The sequence below is a fragment of the Convolutriloba macropyga genome, chromosome 12 (genome assembly GCF_964194025.1).
Source record: "Convolutriloba macropyga chromosome 12, txConMacr16.3, whole genome shotgun sequence".
NCBI classification, from domain to species: domain Eukaryota; kingdom Metazoa; phylum Xenacoelomorpha; order Acoela; family Convolutidae; genus Convolutriloba; species Convolutriloba macropyga.
Genome location: NC_134479.1, coordinates 21,026,043 through 21,050,751, shown reverse-complemented (window position 1 = coordinate 21,050,751; position 24,709 = coordinate 21,026,043). Strand labels below are relative to the sequence as shown.

The window sequence follows — 24,709 nt, the reverse complement described above, 5'->3', positions numbered from 1 at the left end:
ACACGAAATGTTTTCGATCCACCAGTTCAAATTTTTCCCAACAAAACTATCACGAGTCGGAGCCTCCACCTTTAAACAATATTGAGCTAATTTGTGGAATTTGGCGACTAAAGACAAATAAATTGGGCATCTACCAATTCGTATAAACGTTCCTTTGTCGCCATATCCAATACTGTAAGGTCTTTTAAAAATAATAAAAATGGGACCTTGTTATAGCTGAGAGTAGCTAATTGAATTGTATTAGTATCGCAAATACACTGTCTTAAGTTTACCGTGGAATCGCGGAGCGAATCCGTAATTATGTGCGTTTTACTGAATTTACTAAATGGAATCGCAATGCGAATCCAGACTAGTTGTATCTTGTGTAATTGAAGAGCGATTGCAGAAACAACTTGAATTCAGAAGAATAATCGAGACTATGATTACTAACACAAAATAGTGTGAACAGACTATGAAATAATTTTGTAGACTACCGGGAATATAATTATATGTGAACAATAAAAGTCATCATAATCTTTGTTATAAAATGCATGATAGAAATATTAAAATAGAGGTAATTTATAATTTAGTGCACGTAAGAGTTTCGATATATATTTATGTATCCATAGGTATCACATTTCCCCCATGACAGGAAAAAAATAGAAATGTATGTACAATTTTAAGAAAGAGCAACACAAATAAATTAACGTATGCAAGAGAATGAACATTTTGAATGGCATAAACATTAGGTGGAATAGCACCATGAATGTTAAGTTATAGTAAACGAAAACGCATAATTTGATGAATTTGTAGAGCAAATTCAAATGGAGAAATTTAACTGCACAAACATCGGTTGTACTATTGGTTGCTGTGTCATTGAGATTGAGAGGCAAATGCAACAATTTAAATTTGAAAACACAACTAAAAAGGGATTCGCAGAGCGAATACATTAAAGAATTATGAATATGGAAATGAAGAAGAAACGTAACGAATAAATTAACACTTACACACAATAAATTAGATTCGCAGAGCGAAAACATGACCTACTTTAAATGAAGTAATTTTTGACAGTTTAGGAATTTTATCAGTTTTCATTAAATTTCATTCTCGGCATCCCATATTGACATTTTTCTTTCTTGCTCGTATTCATAATATCGGATTCGAGACTCGGGTGGTTATACTTGTCCAATCTGTATATCAGGCCTTGATGGAGATGGAATTCGGGATTGTTCTGCATTTTGAATTAATGCCAATACCGATTCTCCGGTTGCTGAACTTTTCTTATCTTGTTTTTTAGTTTTCCGTTTCTTTGTCTTTGAAGAAATAGATGAAGCCAATGAGCTGGTTGGTGAACTGTTTGCCTCCGAAAAGCCATAAAATTGAGGCCGTTTACGCTTCCGTCCTTCATTCTGCGTTTGAGAGTCGGATAACAGTGACGATCCAGGTTGTTTATGATGTTTTGGTACTGGCGGAGTGGGTACTGATAAGGTTCCGGTTTGATCATGGATATTTTCACTGGGCTCGTTCAGGGAGGCTGTAGTTCGGCAACGTTTAGGTTGAGGCTTTGAAGGTTTATGAACTTTTAAGGAACGGGTTACATTTGAATTGACGGAAGAGACCTATGACGTGGTGTCTCACTGACGATGACGGATTTTAATTTCTCCCCTCTTCTGCTTTTGCAAGTCATTGCTGTGTTTAGCTATCTTCGTTTCTGTGGTTTGTTCATATGGGGCTGGTCGACGTTGCGCATATCTCCACAGATTAGTTGCTCGCTCAGATTTATTGCCAAAATCGCAAGGTCACTGTCCCTAACATTTACGGGTGCTCGTCCGGCTCGTTTGTCGCCATATCCCATACTGTAAGGCCTTTTAAAAATGGGAAAAATGGGACTTTGTTATAGCTGAGAGTAGCTAATTGAATTGTATTAGTATCGCAAATACACTGTCTTAAATCCGTGGAATCGCGGAGCGAATCCGTAAATATGTGCGTTTTACTGAATATACTAAGTAAAATCGCAAGGCGAATCCAGACTAGTTTTATCTTGTGTAATTGAAGAGCGATTGCAGAGACAACTTGAACTCAGAAGATTAATCAAGATTATGATTACTAGCATAAAATAGTGTGAACAAACTATTAAATGATGTAGTAGACTAGCGGGAAAATAATTATATGTGAACAATAAAAGTCATCATAATCTTAGTTATGAAAAGCATGATATAAATATAAAAATAGAGGGTAATTTATAATTTAGTACACGTTAGAGTTTCGATATATATTTATGTATCCAAAGGTATCAGATTTCCCCCATGACAGAAAAAAATTGAAATGTATGTACAATTTTTAGAAAGAACAACACAAATAAATTAACGTATGCAAGAGAATGAACATTTTGAATGGCATAAACATTAGGTGGAATAGCACCATGAATGTTAAGTTATAGTAAACGAAAACGCATAATTTGATGAATTTGTAGAGCAAATTCAAATGGAGAAATTTAACTGCACAAACATCGGATATACTATTGGATGCTGTATCATTGAGATTGAGAGGCAAATGCAACAATTTAAATTTGAAAACACAACTAAAAAGGGATTCGCAGAGCGAATACATTAAAGAATTATGAATATGGAAATGAAGAAGAAATGTAACGAAAAAATTAACACTTACACACAATAAATTAGATTCGCAGAGCGAAAACATGACCTACATTAAATGAAGTAATTTTTGACAGTTTAGCAGTTTTATCAGTTTTCATTAAATTTCCTTCTCGGCATCCCATATTGACATTTTTCTTTCTTGCTCGTATTCATAATATCGGATTCGAGAATCGGGTGGTTATACTTGTCCAATCTGTATATCAGGCCTTGGTGGAGATGGAATTCGGGATTGTTCTGCATTTTGAATTAATGCCAATACCGAATCTCCGGTTGCTGAACTTTTCTTATCTTGTTTTTTAGTTTTCCGTTTCTTTGTCTTTGAAGAACCAGATGAAGCCAATGAGCTGGTTGGTGAACTGTCTGCCTCCGAAAAGCCATAAAATTTAGGCCGTTTACGCTTCCGTCCTTCATTCTGCGTTTGAGAGTCGGATACCAGTGACGATCCAGGTTGTTCATGATGTTTTGGTACTGGCGGAGCGGGTACTGATAAGGTTCCGGTTGGATCATGGGATATATTTTCTCTGGGCTCGTTCAGGTAGGCTGTAGTTCGGTGACGTTTAGGTTGAGGCTTTGAAGGTTTACGAACTTTTTAGGAACGGGTTACATTTGAATTGAGAGAAGGGACTACTGACGTGGTGTTTCGCTGACGATGACGGACTTTAATTTCTCCAGTTTTTTGGTTTTTGAAGTCATTGCTGTGTTTAGCTATCTTCTTTTCTGTGGTTTGTTCATATGGGGATGGTCGACGTTGCGCATATGTCCACAGATTAGTTGCTCGCTCAGCTTTAGTGCCAAATTTCGCAAGGTCACTGTCCCTAACTTTTACGGGTGCTCATCCCGGCTCGTTAATGATAGTTGTTGTTGGGGAGGGTTTGGTGACGTAAGATCCGGGTTTAATAACTTCATACAGACCGGCGAGTTGTCTTTTCGCTCTCTTCTTGTTCGGCAGTTTTCGGGCAAGTTTAACGTTCAACGATAACTCAGTCCTGGGAATTGGATTGGAAACTTTTGGGTGAATTATGAATCGCGATTCCTTGTTACTAGAGTCACGATAGTGGCGACCTGCGTCTTGTTTTGACCAACACATACTTTTCTCAAATTCCAGGTCACTTCTATCGGGATTGATCCATCCAGCATCGTCAAGGAAATCTTCTGCGGGGGACCGTATCAGCATCTAAATAGTGGCTAATAATTTTTGTTTTGCTTAATTTAGATTTAAACTTGATGGAACAGTACTAATACTCTTTAAAGGAGTATTAGCAAGACAAGCAAAATGAGCTTCAAACGGTGTTATCTCTGTAGCTTTCTGTTTTGTTAATCGGAGGTCTGAAATAATCTGCTTAATTGCAATGGAAGTAGAAAATGTTTCTTTATTTTCAGCTTTCATACAGGAGAGACGACGTTTTATTGTTTGGATCTTTCGCTCGAATAATCCAATAGCCCTATGATTGCCTGCCGGAGCGTCGAGAATGTTAAAATTATTTTCGTTGCAGTAACTTGTGACTTGTTTACCTACTAGGCAGGTTGCTTGGTCTAAACATATTGATCGTGGAATTCCATGATCATATTCATATTCACGTAGAAATTTAACAACATTTGTCCCATTAGTCTTTTCGAAAATTTCAGCTGTAGGATACTTTGAATAACGATCGACACATGTGAGAAAGTAGATTTTTTATCTTTCTCATTCAATATCGGACCCCCAAAGTCAATTTGAATTTCCTCATTATGTTCTTGACATAGTTTATGCTGATGCCATTTAGATTTAGGAATAATAGGTTTGAGATTCTTACCAATATCTGTACATGGGACACAATCAGAAGTTTTAGCGAGGATTTCCCTGTGCTTGTAGGGCCACCATGCATATTGAGATAAGGAGATCATTCCCCAGCTACCGGGGTGTGTCATATGAATCGACTCGATTACATCATTTTTAATCGAGTTTGGAATCGCGACGCGTTCGTCGACGCAAAGAGAACCAGATTTCACGTGGAGGTCCTTCTGGAAAGAGTGAATGTTTGCGCTGACCTCTTTACATCTAGCCTCGACATCTTGCATCACACAATCCCGGATTTCCTTTAAGACGGCATCCTTGCTGGTAGGGACTGCGAGGAAGGTTTTTTTGAAGAGCTGATTCAAATTGCTTTCAAAGATCTCTTCCCGGGAATGTTCAATGTCTCGGTTTTCTGGTGATGAAGAGGTCTGGGTATTGTTGATGCTCGTACTTATGTTCGTATTCGGCGTCGATTGAGTTCTGAATGTTACTCGGGGAGTTTGCGGGGAGGCTGAGGTGGTTGATTTGAGAGGACTCATTAGCAGACATTGCGATATGATTTACTTTCTTATCAGGATTAGTGGCGGAATTGAACATTGAATTTTGTGAATGGATTTGCGAAGTGGGTGCAGTATCAATTTTGAGCAAGTGATTTGCGTGACAATTAAAGTATGAAATGAATTTTGGATTGTAATTATTTACTTTTGCTGTGGTAGTGAGTCAGTTATTTGAGGCATTTGGAGTATGTGTGCTACTTTTAGCAACTTTGCAAATTGGACGCGCGTCTTATTTACTTGTAATTCACATTTGCTGGTATTGTGCTGCTTTTGGAATGGAATTTTATTTGAGTGACTAAATAAAGTGGTAATTGCGTCGCGAATGCGGGAAATTGTAGCTACCAGGAATTCCTCATCATATTGAGTGATGCTTTTTGCTTTCTGATTTGGTTGGCGCGAAATATAATAACTAATCCCATTCTAGTGCCAGGAATATGTTCTATATTAAAGTCAAAGGGTAACAAACGATCAATCCACCGTGCTAATCGTCTATTATAGGATTTATTTGAACGATGAGATTTTAAAACTGAAAGGAGTGCTCTATGATCTGTCAAAACTGTAAAAATTTTCCCAAAAAGATAATATTTAAAATATTCCTTGGCCCAAACCACACCAATTCCAGTTCATTGATACTGTCACGTTCTTCATTGCTATTAAGAAAACGAGATGCAAAAGCCGCCGTTTTCCACCCCTCACAATCCAATTGCTCAAGTGCGGCCCCTAAACCTTGGCGAGATGCATCGCATTTGACTAGCGTTTCCAATGTCGGATTGAAATGAGTGCTTTCCGTAGCATTTGCAGTTGTAGTCTTAATATGTTCAAAATGAATTTGGTGATTTTCAGTCCAAAAAATTTTTTCATTTTTCTTCAATAAAGGCGGAAGTGGGTGACAAGTTTCTTGCCAGATTGGGAATAAATTTGCTTAAATGATGAACACTACCTAAGAATGACCGTAGTTGTTTCAATGTTTTGGAGCCTTGATTTCTGCTTTTGCTGCTGTTTTCGATTCTATAGGTTTAACACCATTTTTGGAGAATGTGATACTATCTTTGCTAACTACAATTATGTCGTCAAGGAAACAATATGTATGAGCCAAAGCAACCAATTTGTAATCCATGGCCTTTTGAAACACTGCCGGCATATCCGTGAGACAGTAAAACCCCGCTTTAAAACGATACGTACCAGTCGAGTCACCACAAATAATATTGAAATTACAATGGCAAGAGGTATCCGGATGTAATTTTAGTTGGCTATACGCATATTTTAAATCAATTGTTGAAAAATAAACATTATCACCTTGATTGGAATCGTTGATGTGTTGTGAATTGGAATCGATGAGAATACCTATGTTGCGCATTTGATACTTATTTTTATGAATTGCTTTATTCAAAACTTTTGAATCAAGAGCTTATTTAACCGATTTGTCCTTCTTAACTGTGATCACGATTGGGAAAATAAAGATTTTATCAGAGCATTCCTGTAACTGTTCGATATGTCCTTGGTCCGAGAGTTTCTTCAATTCATCGGATACTTTGTGTAACAATTTTATAGGAAGACGACGACCTTTTCGGTGTGATGTGGTATAATGTTTATGAAATTTTGAGCGAATTGTATGTAAATGTGACTTACCAATTCTGGAGATTAAATCAGGAAAATCGGTTGCAATTTGTTTTTTGATTGGACAGTGTTCTTGTTCTACCTGATTAACTGTCTTCGGGCTATTAGATTGCTGAATTGAAAGTCCGAGGGCAGGGAACAAATCTCTACCCAAAAGCGAACGATGACCATCTGTTACTACTTGAATTTCAATTGGATTCGCGTACCAATTGTTACGTTGAATGGACGTTTGTAGAATACCTAGCGTTTGAATGAATTCATTAGAGAAAGTTTCCAATTGTTTGGGAGCTGCCTCACGTATCCACTTCGAATTTGAGTCTTGGGAGATGATAGAATTTGCCAACATTTCATTTTTTATCGTGCAAACACTACCCGAATCCACCAAAACATTTGTTGCTGTATTTCCGAGTACCACAGGGAGATTGATTGCTTCTATAGGAGTTGTAGAATCTGCTGAAGATACTGATGCAACACAATTATCTTCATCCGATGAGTAGTTTGATTCTAAATCAGGATCAAAATCAGCCAAAATTTGATTGACATCATCAGTCTGATCACCTTTTTCGACATTGTTGACCCGTGGTTTGGGTTTTGAATATGAACTAGGATCAGTGGGTTTTCGGCAGACCTTTGCGAAGTGATTTTCAATGCCACAGTTATTGCATTTCTTTCCACGTGCAGGACATTTATTACGATGTTCCGAAGTCCTTTACTCCACAAAAATGGCAAGTTGTAGGCTTTTTCCGGGCAGTGATGTTCACATTTGAAAAGGGGATAGCATTCGCGATGCGCATCCGTTGTACTTGATTGACTGTGGAATTGAGTTCGGATTTACTTGCATTCATTTTAAGTTGACTGAGGGTGCCCATTTCGATGTTTATTGCGATTGCCAAAGCTTTATTGGGTTCCATCGTTTCTCTTAGAAGCTCTTTTTGAATATCTTCATTTTGCATGTTTGCAATAAAAACATCTCTGATAATGGTATCTCCTTTTTTCCCAGGTCACAGTTTTCAGAAAGTTCTTTGAGATGACCGTAGAATTTTTTGGTTCCCCTTTTTGTTGTTTTCGCGTAAGAAAGAGATATCGATCAAAAGTTATATTATGAACTCGAATGAAAGTTTTGTTTAAGATATCCCAGAGATTCTTTGTTGAAATTTCGTCTAAATTAACAGTCGAATTTTTTAAATTGAAAACTCGTCGTCCTTCTGTTCCGAGACTCAAGTACATCAATGAGGACGCTAAGTGGGGGAGGGTGTAAATTACTGGGGGTGTAAAGTATTGGGTCTAAGCAAAAAGCTTAAGTAAACTTCAAGCTTTTTGTTTAGACAGTGGTTGGAAATGTGAAAAAAATTATATAAGTATATAGACTTATATAAACTTATAAAAGTAAAATCTCTATATGATCCAGGGTGGTTGGCTTTCAATGATTGACCATCGACAGTTCTGTATGAAATGTCAAAAGTTCGCGCAACTGATTATTTCAGAGAGATTATTGTAAAATTAGCAGAAAAATTTTGATATACTTTATCTAATTTATCTGCGAACGATGAATATCTGTGAAGGAAAACGCCTCAATTTTGATATCACACTTGGACAAGCATAGTCTTATTGACATGTGTTTTCTTCGACCAGCTTGTTTTAATAGTAAAAATGTAAAGCAAAACTATCTTTTTCAAATGAAGTGTGATAATGAATATTACACTGGCAGTTTATTTAACTGCTATCATCGCAACAGGTGTTGATTAATGAATATTGCCATCAATGCTGAAATGTTTTTCCAGTGTCGATCGGGCATTAAAATTTATTACACTGGCAGTTTATTTAACTGTTAAAAGGTGTTGATTGAAAGTCCTAAATTATTAACATGTATTAATTTACGTTTTTATGGAATTAAAGATGTAGAATGGACCAAATTGTCCTCTTTACTTGGTAGGCGCTTTCAGGGTTTGATGATATGGCAATACGACTCGACACAACGTCGGGAGGGGGTCTAATTCCGTGTCGATATTTACATGGTTTTGGAAGAAGTTAACAACCCAGTAAGTAGTTCGATTCATACAACTGGTATTTTGGAACAATGACCCGGTCTTTCAAAACATAAATCTGACCTTTCGAATCATAAATCTGGCCTTTCAAATCATAAATCGCCCTGTTTCTAATCATTCAGCCCGTTCTTCGTATCATAAATCCACATAATTCGAATAAAAAAACCCGTATTTCAAATCAAATCATGAGTCTGGCATTTCTGAACTCAATTCATAAATCTGTTAATTCGGAACACTTGCCTCCTATTTGGAGTCATAGATCTGGCTTTTCGATTCATAAATCTCCTTATTTCGGATCACAGAGCCGGTAAATCGAATAAAAAATCTGGACCTAATCTAGTTTAATTCATTTTTCCTGCACGAATGAGGATGCCAGTCGAGGAAAAATTGAGAAATCTATTTTTGTTCAAAGTTTTCAATCAAATTTTCGGGAAATTTTTTGCTTCAAATTTCTCCCCATTAAATTTTTTTCATGTAATTTACCTGAACGATTTGCAGATAATCAATTTTCAGGAATACTAAGCTGCGTAAGCAAATTTGAGCTACTCACGGCCTTACCTGCACACTGTTCACGTGAATTTACCTATAGGAGTGTGGGCCTTGGTTCTGTTTTGTCTGGTCCAGGGTCGGCATTGGGTCTCCGTCGTGCCCATACCTTATGTGGGTAGCAGACTTCATCCTGGGCTGACCTTGACTAGTTGCTGTTGCTATTCGGTTGTCTGGTCTGTTGACTCACCGTCACATAATTTTGCGCTGTCTGGTTTGTCGAGTCACTATGTCGCTCAGTTTTGTAATGTATGATTTCTCGGAAGATGTTCGCGCTATTTCGCACAATGTTGCGCAAATCGATTAATACTTAAATTATTGTCTGGACTATCGAGTCTTGGCTGTTTCGTGTCTGGATCATCTGGTTAAATGCATATTGGCTATACATACTGAGTACATGATAGTCCTCTCTACTATGAGTACATTCTATAGTCTTTCATAGAATGAAAGACTGTAACTTTGATGCGTTCCTCTTATTTTTAGAAACTGGGCGAGACTTCCAGTTCCTGCAAACACTGAGATTTTGGATTACCTCTACTTCTACTCCAAAGAGTTTCTGCCAATTGGGAACTCACAGCCTCGTTTTTACTTGGGATTTCAAAGAAGGAATATTTACCGGAATATGCGACTTGGCTGGGAAGTGGTTGATAGGCGACGAGGAATTTTTGATACCGAGTAAGTTTTGATTATTTTGACATGCTAAAGAAAAATATTGAGTTAAATTTTTTTAGCTTTTCAGATAAAATAAATTAAGATCACAAACTTACCTGAAAAAATAACTATACTCACCTTAACAGTTAGGGTAAACTTGCTTTTACCTAAATTACCTCAATTTAATCTATTTTTACCTGAAATTTACGCCAAAAGTTAGCCGCTCACGATCTTAGCAAAAACCATAAATTTACACTAACTTGCCATAAAATTACTTTTACTTTTAGGCTTATAGGTACAAGCAAATTACCCCTACTTTACCCTAACTTTACCCTCACTGAACTTACTAAATTATCTCAACTATTAGGGTGAAATTAAGGCAAATTTTGTCTTAATGTGTACCTTAACATGAGTTTACCTTAACTCTGCTAAGGTATTTTTACCTTGAATTTGTTTAGAATATTCCTTGAAATCTTGAATAAAGAAGTCAATTAATTCAGAGATCAAATCAGAGTAATCAGAGATCAAATCCCTAGTCCAGACCTAGACTTACAATAAGACCCAAATATTTTAGTGGGGGAGGGTCGATATTTACCAAAATTACACAGTCGAGTTTCTTAGCCAAGGTCAGGCAAAAGTATTTTCATAGTTCCAGCAAAAATCTTTTTGGAGTTCTAGCTAAAGTCTTTTCACAGGAATTTATGATCGAGCATAGTCTTTTCATGAGTCGAGCAAAAATCATTTCATATTATTTTTGGGTCAAGCATGGTCTTTTCATGGATCGAGCAAAAAATTTTTCATAAGTTCGCTTTTTTGCAATTTTGGAAAAACATTTTTTTCCGTTTGCTGCTGCACAAAATGAAACAGCAACGGAGCGAAAGTCAACTGCGTTGCAACACTGTAGTCCAACTGAAAACAAAGTCGGAAAGTTCCCAAGGTCTTAAGAAAATCTGCAATTCTTAAAATAGTGGCAGTTATCGCAGCTGTACTACATTACCACATTACTTGATTGAATGAAACCAGTTTATTTAATTATAAAGAACTTCTTCATGTTAGCCATGATGAAAATGTTGCGTTATTCAGTGGTTCACCCCCTAAAGTCATGAACTATCATTTTTTTAAATGCCTATTTTCAACAGATTGATGGTTCTTCAGAATCGCAAAAGATGAAAAAGCATACATTCTGACTACATAATAAGCAATAGTCAGCAGTAAAAATGGCACGTAAGATTTTTGTGTGTTTTTGCCCTCCTTCTTTTTCATTCCGGGCTGGGGCCGGCAGTGGAGGAGTTACTGAAATAAAGTAGCAGTATTGACAGAGATTCCTGACTTTCATTATGATTCAGAGCCAATTCAAAATCACATTCTGATTTTTCTTCTGTTTATGAGAAAGTCATAGACTACTGATTCTGAGTTCTGCTCTATTTCAGAGAAGTTTCAGAGTCGAAACAGAAACTATTCTCAACAAATTGATCTCAATCAGTACCAAAAAATCAAAATTTCTCTGAATTTATTCTGAGTCAGTTTATAGCATAATTTAGAGAGGGCAACAACGGCCGTGTAGTGCTCCTAAAATCTTGCTTTGCAGCGATTACATCAGTTGAAGAACAGACCCCGTTTTTCCAGCTCATTAAGCAATTTTTATGCTACAGTTTTCTTGACAATCTTTGCAACTAATTATTAATTTATAGGCCTGAGAACTACTTGGGAAATATGTTTATTGCAAAGATCTAGGCATTAAACGATCAAATTATTAGCCATGAATTCAATCACTTTTAAAATTTTTTGATAATTTACAATACTTTTGAGATCTCATTTCGTACCCAAGATATCAATGTACTAAAGCATTTAGAGCAAGCAAGTTGTTTAATCTTTTTCAGACATCCCTTAATGAACATGTCACTGTTTGCAAGATATGAGCCGGTTGGACGGAGAAATTTCAGTGAATGCGTTGGAGTGTTCAGCGAAAAGGGCGGGAAGAATTTACCATGTGATAATGCGGATGAAGATCAAAGAATGCACGTGGTTTGCGAAAGACTGTGCTAGATATGAAACTTGAATCCAAAGTTTACAGTTTATATACATACAAGCAATTTTAGTGACTACCCAGTATTGAATTATCGGATTTATGTCCCCCCTAAGGGTTTTTTATGCCTCCCCAATTACAATTTATGAGTTGTTATATAGCACGTGCACGTTACTATGTAAAATATTGCATTTGCGACGGTTGGGGGGAAATCAAGGTCTTACCAATTATAGCCTCCCAGCTTATTGATTAGATAACCTATAGCCCCCATGCCCCCCCACAAGTCATGGTAAATATACCATAATTGGAGGCTATAATGAGAAAGACCCAAAAATTATATGCCCACTAAGCTTGGAGGGGAGGGGGGGGGGGGGGGGTTGAGGATAGATCCGAAATTTCATTGCATGGCTTTTATCGCCAACATAAGTTGGTAGTGGTAGCTCGTGGCAATACAAGAAATTACGGGACTCTGAATATATAAACTTCCACATAGAGACTGACATCGATTGAAGTGTTTTTTTGCATATTTAAAACCTGGGAGAAATCAAATAATACTCGGTTTCAAGCAAAATTGGGATCTTTTCCGTGTGTGCCCCCCCCACCATCTATGATATCAGATAGTCCAAAATCTTGTTATATGATACATTATTCAAATAAAATTGGACAGTAAATTAGAGTTAGCGTTCACCGTCAATTAAAGAGTGTGTCCTTGTTGGGTTTTGTTGGGGGCCTTCATTCGCATGAGGAATAATGACGTTTTAAACTATATGTTAGAAAATGAATTTTCTCGAGAATGCGAGGATAACTACACCCCGAAGTCGAGAAGGCTAATTGTTTCTTTTTAGCAATCTAACAGAATCTGGCAAATTTGCAACAGATCACTAATTTTTGCCAGTTACAATAGAGCTACATTATGTCAGCTCTTCCTGCATGATAGACATTTTTGTGCCAGATTATTTGAAAGAATCTGTTTGTTTTGCCATCCCTTTTTATATAATTTAGGTAATGTCTTGCAACATGCCTACAATAGCGTTTGTAACGGCTGGTAGAAATGGCTGCTAGTAGCAGGGTAGTAATGGTTGTTTGTCATATTCGATGAACTAGATAATATCTCCAACGGTTATCTTGCAAGATCTTGCAAGATTCTTGCAAGTAACGTTTACGTCGCAAGATCTTGCAAGACTCTTGCAAATAACGTTTAACTTACAATTTATTTTGCGAGATCTCGCAAGATGAACGTCTTAAAATTTTAATAAAAGAAAGAAGTTGCAAATTTGAAGAACTTCTGATCATACGTTTTGCATAGCGATACTCTAACTTTTTTTAATGATTAAATGTGATTAAGGTAAAAATCGTAATTGGCCACTTCTATTAGCTTTTTAAGCCTTCAAAAAGTGTTCTACAGCAGAATGGCACTCCTACTGATAGTAACACATATCTAAAATACAAAAATTGGGGTCAAACAATTTTCTGACTTATTTCAATTTTTCTCTTGGGCCGAAGCAGAAAGTTGCACATCTACTTTAACGGTGATAGCGTATTCAAAACACCGGTCTCCAGAAAAAAACTCAGTGAACAATTATTGAAATCTATATGGTCAGAAAATGTCTGGATTATAAGGGACCAAAAACGTGATAGTAAAGCCTCCGGAGACATTCAGTTTGTAGGATTTTCCACTTTAGAATTCTCTCTCTCTCTCTTTTCTTTTCCGTTCTTTCTCTCTCTTTCTTCTCTCTTTTTCTTTCTCACTCTCTCCTTGTACCTTTCAAGGTTTTCTAGCCCGCTCGTTCTCGTTCACTTCTTGACGATTGCTCATTTTAGCAGCTCTATAATTTGCTCATCGTCGGTTGCTTGGTTTTGACTGCTCGCTCGCCGCTCACTTGCCTCGTTTTGCTTTTTCCCTTGCTGCTTTTTCCCGTACCCTTTCACCTATGGCGTGGCGACTTGCTTTTCCTTTGTTTGTGTGTTTAGTGCGTGTAACCCCCACCATTTAACCTGTGGCTCCTTTTGTTTTGTGGTTCAGCCATATCCTTCTCTTTGTCCCATATGTTGTGCTTGTGCTTGTTATGTGGATTTTTAAATTATATGTTTGCCCTAGCTTTCTCTTGTAAGGCGAAAACCACAAATTTTTTGTGCGCCTCTTTTGCGAATTTTGATGATGTTCCCATTTATTTTTGGTAGCCCTATCAAACTCAGGGTTTTTTTTCTTGGGAGGCTGGAGAATAGGTCGAATCCTATTCTCTAAACTTCAAAGTAGCTAAAGAGACCCATGCAGCAGCTAAGGCAGGTTTCCGTCGCTTCTCGAAAGACGGTTATCTTGCTGGTGTCTTACAGTGAGGACGGTTATCTTGCAAGATCTTGAGAGATGTAGCGTAATATTGCATGATAACCGTCCAATTTTCCCTGGGGTTTAGTTCTACTGAAGTGATGTAAAATAGGTAATGCTTGAAAAAAAGTATAAAAAGGTTGAATAAGTTCATGTAAGGATGCTTTCAAGAACATAATAGCTATTTGAGTCCACAGTACAAAAACAGCGATAAAATTGTATATTCATCAACAAAATCAGAAAAATTTGTGCAAAGCCACCATATATACGTATTCATTCAAGCTTTGTTTTTCTTAGTCATTTTATGCTTATACGTTTTTGAGCGAACAAAAAGGCAACCATTTTGAAAATAAGTCTAATCCAATTATCAACAAATTTAGACAGATCTCAACTGGAACGAAATTCTTTGCTTCTGTTGGAATTTTGAAACATAGCCATTAAGGAAAAAATCAGCAATCATTGCCAAGTAGGGTCTTTAGTGGCTTTTAAAATGCATTGTTAACGTGTTGTTTGAATAGTCTGGTTAAAAGATTGAATGGCAAGTAAATGTGATTCAGGCGTAGGGAAATGAGTACCCAGGTTGAGCTGCAGACGCAAATTGAGTTACGACCAGACCCACTTGAGCGCACACCCGTGTCTTCCCAGACAGAAATTACAGGGTCTGGACAGCGATTTAAGCGCAAAATAGTCTGCGCTATGGTCTGACCAGAGGTTAATTCGTTCTGGCAGGTCTGATCAGAGGTCACTTCGGTCTGAAACGTCTGAGCAGAGGCCATTTCGGTCTGAAAAATCTGATTAGAGGTCAGTTTGCTCTAAAAGGTCTGATCATGTTCTGTTTATATTCTGGACAATGTTCTGAGTTTGAGTCTGATCACAATCGCACTTTAGTCTGGAGCATTGTCTGGGTACCGTCTGATCAGAAGTTATCTTTGTCTGGAAAGTCTGATCAGAGGAGGTCTTTTTGTCTGGAATGTCTGATCAGAGGTCATTTTGGTCTGGAAAGCCTGATCAGAGGATCAGAGGTCATTTCAGCCTGGATATTCTGATCATAGCTCATTTTGGGTCTGGACTTCAACCTGGGTACCTAACTGACAAATATGATGTTGGCGGTTCGAAGCTCAGACTTGGCGATTGTTTTTCATTGAAAACCTATATTTAGAGCGGATTGTCAAAAAGAAATTCAGGCAATGGTGGCTTTGTTGACTTTTGAGATTTGAGAATGCAGTTTGAAAAAATTTACTTCAGAAAAAGAATTTTGCAAAAAATGAGATATCGAGTATAACGGGAAATTAGTAAGAAAATCATTTTCTATTGTTATCCGAACAAAGATGTAACAATGTGGCAGAACTGGTAAGAGTGTGTGATTTTTCAAATTTCTTTTAAAAAAATCTGCCAGAAACTTTACAATTCATTATAATAAGCAATATAATTGGTCTGGCACAGGTTCTTGGAGACTTCATCTTTCCTTGGAATCATTGAACCCCAATGACTTTTTTTAGATCAGCTGATGCTGTAATACCAGTTTGTCACAATGCTTGACCAACCAGAAGCAATCATCTCCCAGGTTTTTACTAATTGCCTTTTGCCATTTGTGCCGAGTATAGTTAGTAAACACTAATTTTGGAATCTGTCCGAAAAGAGAACCGAGTATTCTTGAATTTGTTCAAAGAGCCTTCCATGATCAACCTATTTTTTCTGCAAAAGATAGGTTAGTACGCTGTGCAAACATTTTGCTGCTAATTCTGCCGAATACTCAAATTTGGTGAATACTCTTTTTGGAATCCGTCTCGGATGAGGTTTGAGCAACTGTGATTTTGTAGGAAGGGCCTTCAATGGTCAACAAACTGATGTCAATGATCAGGCATTCAACGTGTACTCACAAAGGCATATCGGTCGTGAAAAAACGTCTTTTCTGTAATTGGCCGGTTGCCCCTTTTTGTTTGCCCTCGCGCTTTTCCATCTTAAATTATCTTATCAATTGCTCTTATAAACCACAAAAATGAGGTTGAATATTTGCCTGTCACCTGCTGGAAGCAAAACTGCTCATTTTTTCTTCTAAATTGTGACGTGCCGCTCCGAACCCTCGGTCTGCCCCAACGATGTTTACCTTATTTCTACCAATCATTTTTGATGGTTTGATCTTCATAGATACCAAACCAATGCTAACAATGGTATAACTCTCACTGCCCAACGGCAGTGAAAACTCAATTTGCACCCCTCGCACAATTAGACAAACGAACAAACATCACCGACTTCTTTTATTTGCACGGCCATTTTTTAGTGTAAATGAGTTGAAGCAGTCAATTTTCACAATCGGAAAAATTGATGAAGCCCCAACTTATTCCTGTTTAAGTGTGGCCATCACTCGATCCATCGTTTGGGCTGTACATCTCCGCATATAATACACTTGTTCTTTTCGGAACGTGAGCAATTGCATGAGCGGATGATTCAAAATTCTTGCTGAGCGATTGCTCTGATTTAGTCACTATCTTTATTGGAGTTCGTTTTGTGCTTCTTGCACAAGAGTACTTGGAAACGTGGGGTTTTAAAAGTAACTCGACAAGGAAACAACATTGAATGTATTATGCCAGTTTTCAAGTGATGCTTGCGTGTTTGGCCTTGGGCTCAAATAAGCCCCTATTAATAGGGATAGGGTGAAAACTAGAAGGTTTTGCATGTTAAAAGCGCATGTTATTTAAAATGCATTTAGCCTTGCGTGATTTTAACTCTTCAGCCTTTTTTGTCTGCAACAACATGATAAAAATGTCTATTTATTTTCTGTTCCGTCTATGTACCCTGTTTGTTGTGCCGATTTTGTTGAGTTCAATGCTTGCTGCGCATATAAGTTTGTATCCACTCTGCGGTAAAAATTGGTAATAAATCCTCTCGAAGAACAGTTTTTTTCCCTAAAAAGAATTTCGTTGTGGAACAGTTTTGTTTCGTTTCCCAGCATTATGAAAACTGACAAAGCTTCCTCTCTTTATCTGGGACAAGAAATTTTCCCGGTTTTGTTCCATTAGAATCTTCATTCAAGCAAAATTAAGAGACTCGATGTGGAGCTCCAGTTAATTGACAGGTTGGGTTCAGTTTGTTGAACAGCGCGCTCCCTATTAAAACCGCTAACATTTAATTTTTTTAGCACTCTCTATTTAGTGCGGGCAATTTGTTTTCATACGCTTTACACTGTTTACTTTGGAAAAGTGGCTCTTTGTGTCCCATCGTATGCACAAGGAAAAAACCGCTTGCTTCCTTTTGCTTGTATTAGTTCCACTGACTTCCTATATTTTTTCCGTAGAAACTGTAAAAGGTTCGGTTTGTCTTTCAACCTTGCAGTACAGTGTTTGTCTCAAAATGACCAGTTTAACTCAAATTGGAGCTTATTTTTCGAAAGGCACTCAAGGGGTTGCACCTTTTTTCAGTTCTCTTATAATCAAAGTTTTGGTTTGGCCCACGAAATCGATGGGTAAAGAAATGGGTTGAGAAAGTGTGAATTTCAATGTAAACGTGTGTCAGAGAATTTTTTTTTCCAGTCATCGGATGCTTTCATCCCAACTTTGTTAAAGAACAATATCGGTGCCATGGTCTCGCAACTTCTCCGTGGAGCTTTAATCCATATATAGAACCGTTGGTTCGCCGACGAGAAAAACACATTTTTGAAGCCCGTTTTCAACGCTTTGCATTGAGACATAGACCAAAAAAATTTTAGCAATGTCATCTTGAGCTTTTGCCGCTGCGCTTACGTTGACAGTGATTGCTCCAACTTTTTTGTTCTGTGAGTGTAGCATTTGGTTGTGACTTTTTATATCTGTCAATACAGCAGTAGTTGTGTTTGCATTATTTGACAGCATGTCTTCCGCCGAGACACCTTTTACATAAGAACTCTTTTCGAAAGAATATGAGCGTTTTTGATTCGTCTGCAGCATTGATAAATGTTATCAACGTTTAGTTTATCAAGGTCTCTTGAAAAGCCGTCAAATTCTAAGCAAACCTTTCTCAATGCTATAGATTGATCCGTAAAGCTCACATTCTTCAAAAGTTAACGGTTTCGGACTCTATGATTGCAGTCAACTAGTAGACATTGAACACTTTGCATTTGCTTGATTCATCCAGGAATAAATATTAGCAAAACTTTGATTTTTGCGGAAGCAATTTCTGTATTTTAATGTTGCGCTGGTCTTCCTACATGAGTTCACATGTGACAGCAAAAAGCTGCCATGCACAAATGACACAATTGCTACCTCATTTAAAAAGAAAAATTAGATCTTGCTAGTCCTCTTTCTTGTCAGCTTTGTCGATTCACATTTTTCCTTTGAGAAATTGAGGCAACTTTCAAATTTCAAATATAACGTTGATTTTGACTGCAGATCCGACATATGTTTGTATGTGAGCACAATCATGAAAAACAATACGATAAAAGGAATTTAAGTCATTTTGGTGAATTTCATTTTAAAACAATAAATTAATTTTCGAAGTTCTTCGATTGGCTAATCTGAAATGTATTCGGACTCTCAAATTCTCTCTAGAATATTTAAAGTAAGATTAAATGATTTCACCACTTAATTTCACCACTTATAAATGATTTCACCACTTAGTGTAGCGAACATGAAATTGAGCATAATTAGTTATAAGCGGCGAAAGTATGTGTATGTAGGCTCTTTAGAAAGCTCGCAATTAGGACAATCGAATTAAGATAATAACACCAAAGCTAAATTGAACAAATTTAAGTACTCTCTTGAAAGCAAACACATGGTGCCCCAGATTCTCATTAAAACAAATATGCACAAAAGTAAGCAAGGTTACAAAACCGGATAAAGGCAAAACGAATTGGTTGGGGTTGAATAATGAAAGGCTGTCAGGTTAGATTGATGAGACAAACAGGCGACGATGAATTAGTAAATAATTGAATAAAAAGCACAAGTCAAGGTTATCTCAATTGGCATCGATATATGAGGAGACAGTGTTGCACACCCTCTACCACTTGAAATCTCAAGAATATCCCGCCATTTTGCACTCCTTTATGTTTTCCAGTCAGTTTTAGATAATAAGGTTGTTCCCCACCCTCATTGTCATAGTACACATAAATGTTTAAACGACAATGGCGGGCGAATAATCGTAAATCGGTAGTGTTTACGTACTCCACATCCTCGATTCCTCGGGTCAGGGGGGTTTTGCCAGGACATTTAAATAAATGCTTGTTTGGTCCATTCCGTAAACTAACAAAAAGTTGTTCGATTTTCCCAGCCTGAGTGCGATCTCCAGTGATAATGGTTGATAGACAGGAGGCCACGCAATTGAATTTGGGGTGGGCAACATCTAAGGTAACGGGATCATACTGTGCAGTATCGAACTCAGGACAACTAAAAAACCCAAGATTATAACTTTAATTTAGCCAGAGTGAATTTGGGATAAAAGTGCTTACCTTTCAAATAGCTCGTAGCAATGACGCTGCCTTTGTTCTAGGCCAAGCTCCCGGCAAACCCGATTTAGTTCCTCTTCGGATAGAAACTTCATAGGACCACGAGTACAGCGAAATAGAGTTTCACTGTCGCAATCGAGACAGTCTTTTACGATTTTTCGGCACCACATTCGTAGGTCGCGGACACTAAATGTTTGCCGCGCCATAGATTCCAGATTTTCTCTGGAGGGATGATCGTTTTTCCTGTGCATTTCAGTAAGCTTATTTCGTGCGTTACCCCGGTGTAGAACCGTGAGCCCTGAACCCACTCGCAATAAAACCCCTCTGGAAAGATAATAGTTTTTGCATCGATTACGGAGTTCTCTCGTTCTCTCCTGTAAATCCACGTAGAATTTCTCGGATAAATACCAGATTTAAGATAATGAACAATTTCAAAGTACATTTGACTGTCCATTTCAACTGAAATTGTATATGACTTAATACTGTATGTAAAGTAAGACAGAATGAGTTAGTTAAGTAGAGTTGTGTTGACTTAAAGTAAATAAAAAGGCAATTTATCAGTTTTCCAAATACCCACCGATAAAAAGTTGTCCGAACCCTCCCAGGATGGGAAGGAGTTATGGGGTAATAAACGGTCAATGATGGGAAGGTACCCCTAGTGGTCCTCTATTGCGAGAATAGTTTTCAGGCGAATCCGACCACCCACCTTCCAGCTATTAACACCGGAAGTAGTGTGATTTGAAGGTTTTTAGGTATTTTACTGTGAAATATGAATGTTTCAGTCAGAAATAAGGCGATTAATCAGTTGTAATGTAATGCACGTATGAATTAATGTTTTTGCACGATCTTGGGAAGGGTTTAGGATATAAAATGGCGATTTTTAAGTATATTGGTAATTATCACAGGAATGTAGTTAGCACCTAAACTGAAATAGTATTTTCTCGAAAAGTTGAAGTCGGATTGACCTGAAAATTGGGCGATAGACTAATTTGGGTACGGGGAATCCGATTTTGAGGTCAGATTTGACCCTGCACCAACCTGCACGGAACTAGCGCACGCCCGTGCTGCTGAACGTAAAATTTGAATTGCTCGTGGAGTATTGGTAGTAGCCCTATGATTTTTGGAGGGTTAGTGTAACTTTTCAAGGGCTTTCGATTGGTGATATTTTCAATCCCAGATTCCGACCGGAAGTCGGTGCTTCGGGACGACCCGAGTGCCGAAAACCGGAAATTGGCCTTTCTGAGCGGCCGAATGACTTTGAAATAGTTTTAATATGATAAACTGAGACAGTTAGTGACAAAAAATAACCACCCCGGTCAATTTTGACGAACTCGGATTTTTCGGGTTTCGGCACCCACGACTCGTTAAAAATTTTTAAATTGCAAACGACTCGCAACGGCTGATCCGTTGGTCATGAAACTTGGCAGGCAAGTTGGTGTCACCCTATAGTTACTATAAAACTTTACCCGAAGACGTTTTGACCACTACTTCGCAAGTTATTAAGTTTGGAAATTTGGGGTCATCCGGGAGGTCGATGAAAAGTGTGCGCGGTCACTGCTCGTGTTCTATTAGGAGTTAGGTCATAAAAATTGGTGGGTAGGTGTAACTATGGAAGGACTTTCCGCGCCAATAGTTATTTTTACCAAGTTGACCCTTCATTTTCGACTATTGACCTCTAATTGACCTCTGGAGGTCAAATTTTTGGGTTTTTGGGAAATTTTGGTTTTTGACTAATTTTTGTATAGGGAATTGCACGGAATGCTGGGAAAAGCATACCAAGCCATTATTTTAGCTTTAGCGAGCATGAATTAGTGGTATATTTACACATGGAGACCAATAGTCTTTGAATAACAAAAGCGACGAAATTGACTTGGCGCCAAATTTGTGTGCGCAAATAAGAGCGATAAGGACCGCGGACTTTGACGTTAATCTGTTTGTTTAGTGAAGGGAACCCCTCCTGCGGATGTGTCAATCAGTCAGAGTGACTTATGGTGTTTACTTAAGTTCTAAAAGTGTATTTAATTAAGATAAGATAAAGTTAGCCAAATAGAAAATGTTGTAATCAGCTTATCGTGTTTAAGTTGGAGAGAGAGAGAAAATACTGAGCTAGTGAGCAGTTGGTTTAGTGGGACTAAACTTAAAACAGTCAGTAAAGTTGCAAGACCAGTTAGGAAACTGTGAGCAACTTGGTTAATTATATTGCGAGTGAATCACGATAAAATTTTTAAAGTATACAGATTTTTGCAGTTGAATTTGTCTCAAGTTGATAGTTGATTGAGAATTGCATCTATTTACTGTGGATTCTACATTTGTGCTGGTGTTCTCTATTCAATTTAACACTTTTGGGACAAAGCACTTTTAACAGCCAGCAAGAGTGGACGAGGGGAAAAACTCAGGGAAGAAACAAGGTAGCGCTTGCTTCATCATTTTCTTTTAAACCTTCGGTGTTGGTTTTAATTAAATTTGTTCGATCTTCTGGGCGACAGATTCCCCTCACTGTTGGCCTAGCAGAAATTCAGAAGACGACAGTGGCGCTCCTGGGTGGGCATCGCTCCTTGTAATTTTCTGTAAGATTATTTTTTTTTATCCGCTAAGTGGTGAAATTTTCCGAAATGAGCGAAAACGGAGACGATCTACCTAACGATCCTCTCGCATTGGACAGAGGCGACGAGGACGGGGATGACGATGCTCCAGACAACGGCCGCGGGATTTTTGGACCGGGCACGCTGAGGCCGGATCGATACCCTTCGAAAAAACACTCGACGTGGATCCAGTGGAAGCAGCACTTTCTCTGGCTAGCTGACACCAATGGTTGGGATGATATCACAGCAATTCGGGCCCTTCCAACGTGTTTAACATCTTGGGCGCTTGACGAGTTCACCGCCATGCCTGCCAGATTTACGAGACAAGTGGGAAAGAATTTGCCGCCAACACTGGCGAGGGTTTTTGAGTACTTGGACCCAAGAATGTCGCCTTACAGAGATCAACGTACAGCCAGAGCTGAGTTCAAGGCACTCATGCAAGGTGACAAGGAGGAAACGCGTGAGTTTTCGAGAAGAGTAAGGGCATTGGGTGATATCGCACATACACACATGAACGCTTTGTCCCGAGATGACATGAACAGAGAACAATTTATTGATGGATTGTTCGACTCCGATATTTACGAATTGCTTCTTCGAGAGGATCCACAGACATTCGACGAAGCTGTTAACAGAGCGCTGAGTCTTGAAGCCATTACGAAAGGTTCACGATTTCGACAGCGGAAAAGAATATCGGCAATAAGGACTATGGCAGAGGCAACTTCGTTTCCTCCGGTGGTAGCTCAACCTTTGCCTTCACAAGCGTCAAGAGGTGTTCAGGGCACCTCAATTGCACAAATGCCTCTGACAAATGATGCGCTGGGGACAAAAATCGACAAACTGGTTGACAGTCAGGAAAAGTTTATGTCAAATATATCTTCGATGATGAGTAAGTTCGTCTCGTCTGTCATACCGGGACCCCCAGCAGAGCAAGCTCCTGCACCTCAGAACACTGGAAAGCAGTTGTTCAATCCGTACCCTCCAGATAGTCGATACGGACAGGGATTTGCGTCAGCTTCTCGACCGCAGGGACAATACAACCCTGGCCAACAACGACGACAAGGTGGTACAGGCTGTTTCCATTGTGGAAGTTCGGATCACTTCAAGAGAGAGTGTCCGCTACTTGCCAATAGTCCTTTAAACTAGAAAGGGCCGGGCCCACCGGGGAATTCCGGAGGGAAGGGTTTATCCCGGCCGAATACAAAAATAAACCCCAAACATCGGTTGCTACCAACAACGAGGGAGCGCAGTCCAATCAGTTAAGGATGTATCATCAGTTGGACGAGCCCCTAGTTACGAAGACATCCACAGCAGACCAATTGCGCGAGTTGCCTGAGCAAGGAAAAGAGCCATACAGCATTCTGGTCTCGGGCGAATTGAATGACACGAAATTAGCCTTCCTTATCGATACGGGAGCAAACACGAACATAATCAGTTACGACACATTGTTTTCTTTGGACATTCCGGTTAAAATGGAAAAGTATACTGGTAGACTGGAGACAGCGGACGGTAAACGAGTTGACGTTATCGGCAGAGCAAAATTGCATCTACGTTTGGGCGAAATCGATACTGATATTGAAGCTTTAGTCATGCATGATCTCGACAACCACATAATTCTGGGTCTTGAGACTTTAAAGGGGCACCGTTGCATTATCGACTTGGATACTGATCAGCTTTGGACAGGTCAGAAAGAATGATCAACAGTGCCAATACGAATTGAAGGACCGAAAAGGTTGGCAACTTTTATCGAGGCAGTTCCTCATGACCGTCAAATGACTGTGCAGGCTACAGAAATTTCTAATGGATCAAAGATTGACCCAAACCGATTTGATCGCATTGCCAAGACTACTGAAACACATCTTGATGTTCATTTACAGAGTGATTTGAAACCGACGTCTCAACTTGAAGACGGCGTCCAAAAAATTCTTGAATTATCGGCACCTGGTGTGACAGGCAATGACTTGAATGATTTGAGAGCCTTAGTTGGAGAATTCCGAGATGTTTTTGCCTTGACCAACGACGAGTTAGGCTGCACCAATGTTGTGGAACACAGGATTGAGACTGGTGACAGCCCTCCAATAAAAATTCCTCCCAGAAGAGCAGGTTTACCCAAAGTAGAGATTATCAGGGAAGAAGTTAATGCAATGTTGGACCAAGGGATCATTCGGCCGTCCCAAAGTCCTTACAGTTTCCCAGTAGTACTTGTAAAGAAGAAGGACGGAAGTGTGCGGGTTTTTATTGACTACCGAAAATTGAATGACGTAACAATCAAAGATGCTTTCCCAATTCCTAAGATTGACCAGTCGTTCGATGCACTGAAGGAAGCAAAAGTGTTTTCGTCAATGGACTTGGCAAGTGGATATTGGCAGATTCCTGTGGCCCCGGAGCATTGTCACAAAACGGCTTTCGTGACACCGCATGGAGGTCTTTATGAATACGTTCGAATGCCTTTCGGATTGTCAAATGCACCTGGTACGTTCCAACGATTGATGAATGAAGTTTTCAGAGACTACCTCTACAAATTTATTCTCATCTT

At 38.6% G+C, this 24,709-nt stretch overlaps 1 protein-coding gene across 1 annotated transcript; it reads left to right on the top strand.

The window, feature by feature from the left end:
- Positions 1–23,438: 23,438 nt before the first annotated feature.
- On the top strand, positions 23,439–23,870 carry LOC142350416 (nuclear receptor-interacting protein 3-like). The gene has a single exon (XM_075402262.1). The coding sequence runs from the start codon at positions 23,439–23,441 to the stop codon at positions 23,868–23,870; it is 432 nt and encodes a 143-aa protein (XP_075258377.1).
- Positions 23,871–24,709: the final 839 nt, after the last annotated feature.